Raw genomic sequence first — 3,158 nt, forward strand, 5'->3', positions numbered from 1 at the left:
CTTATTATTCATTACTCTTGTGTTTATTTTTTGTTATGTATAAAAATCACTCACAATATAATGATGTTATCCGTTTTTTTATCAAAATTTGTTTCGTTGTTTCCTCAATAGTTTGATTCTTTGTGATTGGAGATTGGTGAAAAAATAGCTTACAAGCAATCTAAATTCGCATTTTAGGTAATTACTTTATTCTTCTTTTATTTTTTGGCATGGTGTTTAAAAAAATCATAGTCAATAATGTAGTTATATCTAATTTTTATTTTATTTTATTTTTTGGATTGGTTTATTCAGCATACTATGGGAAAGCGCAGAAAGTTGAATATCATTCAGAATGATGGTCAATCACAAGCAAAAGAGCAATCAATTGAAAGCTCTACTGAAGTGAACCAAAATAACAACTCTATACTTGAAGAAAATGCATAATTTGAAGGAGGTATAAAGATTTTATTAACTTAATTTCTTTATTTTATATTAAATTATTTATAACACAATTGTTTATTAACTAAATCAACAATCACAAATAGAACAACACATACAAGAAGATAGTCATGTTCAGTCTCATACTTCTCTTGAAAGTGCAAGTGAAAGTTCAACTAAAGGTATATATACACATATGCTTTTTTGGGTTAGAATTATATGTACAATTCTGTTTGAGTTGAATATCTTTTGGAATATGATAAGATTAAATTTACTAGTGAGTTTCTTTTTTCCATATAGTTCAAATCCGTGTGTTTGATGAATGTCATATCCATGAATGATTTAGATAAAAAGAAAACCAGAGGTTATACACATATGCTAGATGTGTGGGACTTGCCAGATGGAGAATTCATACTTGTTGAAGTAGATCATTGGGGAAATCCTATGGGTTGGGAAGGGAAAACTCTACTGAATGCAATTGGGAGCTTGGTAAGGAGACACCAATGTGCTCCTATCAATTTTCTTAGCTGGAAAGACATGCCTAAGGACTATATTACTGACATGGTTGAATTAATTCAGGTCTGGTATAAAACTTTATAAGTGTTGTTTCATCTTGCTTCTTGTAAAATTTTATGTCTTCTAATGTCTAACAAAATGATCTTTTTTGTTTGTTAATGATACTCATAATAGAGTAAGTTTCGATTTGTTCCTGAATTAACTGAACAAACAAAGAAAATATTGATTGATGACATGAGTCTGAAATGGAGGCAATTTAAATATGAACTGAAATCAAAAGGATATAATGAGAGCAAAACTAAGGAGGAAATGATTGCTCACATCCCAGATCCAAGGGTTGATCCTTCTCAATATCGTGATTTAGTACATTATTGGTGTTCTGAGAAAGGACAGGTATACATGACAATGTCACCAACCTTTTGCTAACATAACAATTATATATTATATGTTTATTTTTATTATTGACTTTTTATATTTGTTGGATATAGAAAATAAGCAACATCAACAAAAGGAGCCGCTCAAAATATGAGGACTTGCATTGCATGGGAACCAATAATCTTCCAAGACGGATTCATGAGATGGTTTGTCTTTTTTATATTTTTTTTTTATTAAATTGCTTAATACAAATAGGATGATTGATTTTTTTAACTAATGTTATGCTACAAAGCCTAAGGGAGTGCAACCTTCTAGGGCAGAAATTTATATTGACACTCGAACTCGAAAAGATGGAAGCATTGTTACTAAAAAGGCTGCTATTGTAAGAATTTTAATTTTTATTTCAATACTTTTTCTTTGTTTTGCTCAATTTTCTAATAGAAGGTTATGGGGTGAGGGGGAGTAACTAATGCGGAGATGAATTTTGTTTAGTGATATTGAAGTATTCAGGATATTGATGTATGATAATAATTTATAAGGTGTATTTATGTAGGATGAACTAAAAAAGAAAATGGTTGAAGCAGAGAGTTCGCAAAATTTACAAAGCACCCAAGATTCTACTGATTGGACAAATGATATATATTCAAAAGTCAAAGGACCTGAAAAAAGAGGACGTGTGCGTTGTCTTGGCAAGCTTCCACATCAAGCAAGTTCATCTCAAAGCTCTTATACAAACAATAGAATTCAAAAGTTGGAGAATTTGCTTGGAAATCTTGTAGTTGTGCTTAAAGTACGATTTGCAGAAGATCCACAAATTAATCAAGTCTTAGAAGCTATAGATCAAGAGGTATGAATTTATAATTCTACTTATTCAACGATTTAACTATGATATGATACTTTACAAAGAAAAAACATTCTTTTAATTTAGGTACCTACAAATGATTCTACCAGTAAAGATCATCAAACTACAAACAATCTTAACTAGAGGTGAGTTGAAATTTAGATGGTAATGAAGATGTGAGCTGGCGACAAAATATTATTTCAGGAACATGATTTAGATGGTAATGAAGATGTGAGCCGGCGACAAAATGTTCAAGTGTTTGGTTTTTACTTTGTCTATTTGTCCAGCAACTCGAATTAACTCTTTTATACATTTAGAAATTTAGAAACTTGTTACATTTTAGTGATGATTCCCTCCATGTAAAGAAGGTCATGGTGCACCAAAAATATACACTTAGGAAGGACTATGCACATGGTACTAAAAAACAAGGCAAAGTGAATTGGAAAATTTTCTATAGCACTACTAATGCTAGATAATTTCACAATGGCAATGGATCAAGGGTTGCAATATGTTAAAAAGCACACAATCTAGTTACAATAATCACAAATTAGGCTAACAAAAATTTAATTGTATGTAGCAGGTTGTTGTAACTTTTCAAATTTAATTAAGCTCATGTATATTTAATTAAAAATTATAATCAACAAAGAGTGTTATTAGGAACTAATTTTATTATTATTATATGACATTTACCTACAGAAGACCGTAGGTACAAGTAAATTGACTTTTACCTACACTTAGAGATTATAGGTATAAATTAATATCTTTTACCTACACATTTGAAATAGTAGGTGTTACCTATAGTGATAGTTAAATTTGACTGTAGGTAAAAATATATCCGTAGGTAAATCCTATAGTGACAGACTATTAGTTGTCATTGTATACCCCCTCAAAGTTGACGCAAAAAACGTCTGTAGGACAAAGTCCTTTATACATCTACCTACGGATTTTGGACTTCTAGTGATAGATTTTGACTCTAGGTATAAGTCATTTTCCTTGTAGTGACACACAC

General features: G+C 30.5%; 1 protein-coding gene across 1 annotated transcript; it reads left to right on the forward strand.

The window, feature by feature from the left end:
* Window positions 1-792: 792 nt before the first annotated feature.
* Window positions 793-1,568, forward strand: LOC114398699. The gene is made up of 3 exons (XM_028360863.1): window positions 793-996; window positions 1,108-1,326; window positions 1,422-1,568. Exons 1-3 carry the CDS (start codon window positions 793-795, stop codon window positions 1,566-1,568), a joined length of 570 nt encoding a protein of 189 aa, XP_028216664.1.
* Window positions 1,569-3,158: the final 1,590 nt, after the last annotated feature.

Source organism: Glycine soja, chromosome 19, assembly GCF_004193775.1.
Source record: "Glycine soja cultivar W05 chromosome 19, ASM419377v2, whole genome shotgun sequence".
Classification (NCBI taxonomy): Eukaryota; Viridiplantae; Streptophyta; class Magnoliopsida; order Fabales; family Fabaceae; genus Glycine; species Glycine soja.

What these genes read in the sequence shown, in the direction of transcription:
- LOC114398699 (XM_028360863.1), top strand. Translation starts at nt 793, where the DNA reads ATGCTAGATGTGTGGGACTTGCCAGATGGAGAATTCATACTTGTTGAA. An exon ending in ACATGGTTGAATTAATTCAG is followed by an intron (nt 997 to 1,107) that starts GTCTGGTATAAA and finishes TACTCATAATAG; the next exon opens with AGTAAGTTTCGATTTGTTCC. An exon ending in GGTGTTCTGAGAAAGGACAG is followed by an intron (nt 1,327 to 1,421) that starts GTATACATGACA and finishes TGTTGGATATAG; the next exon opens with AAAATAAGCAACATCAACAA.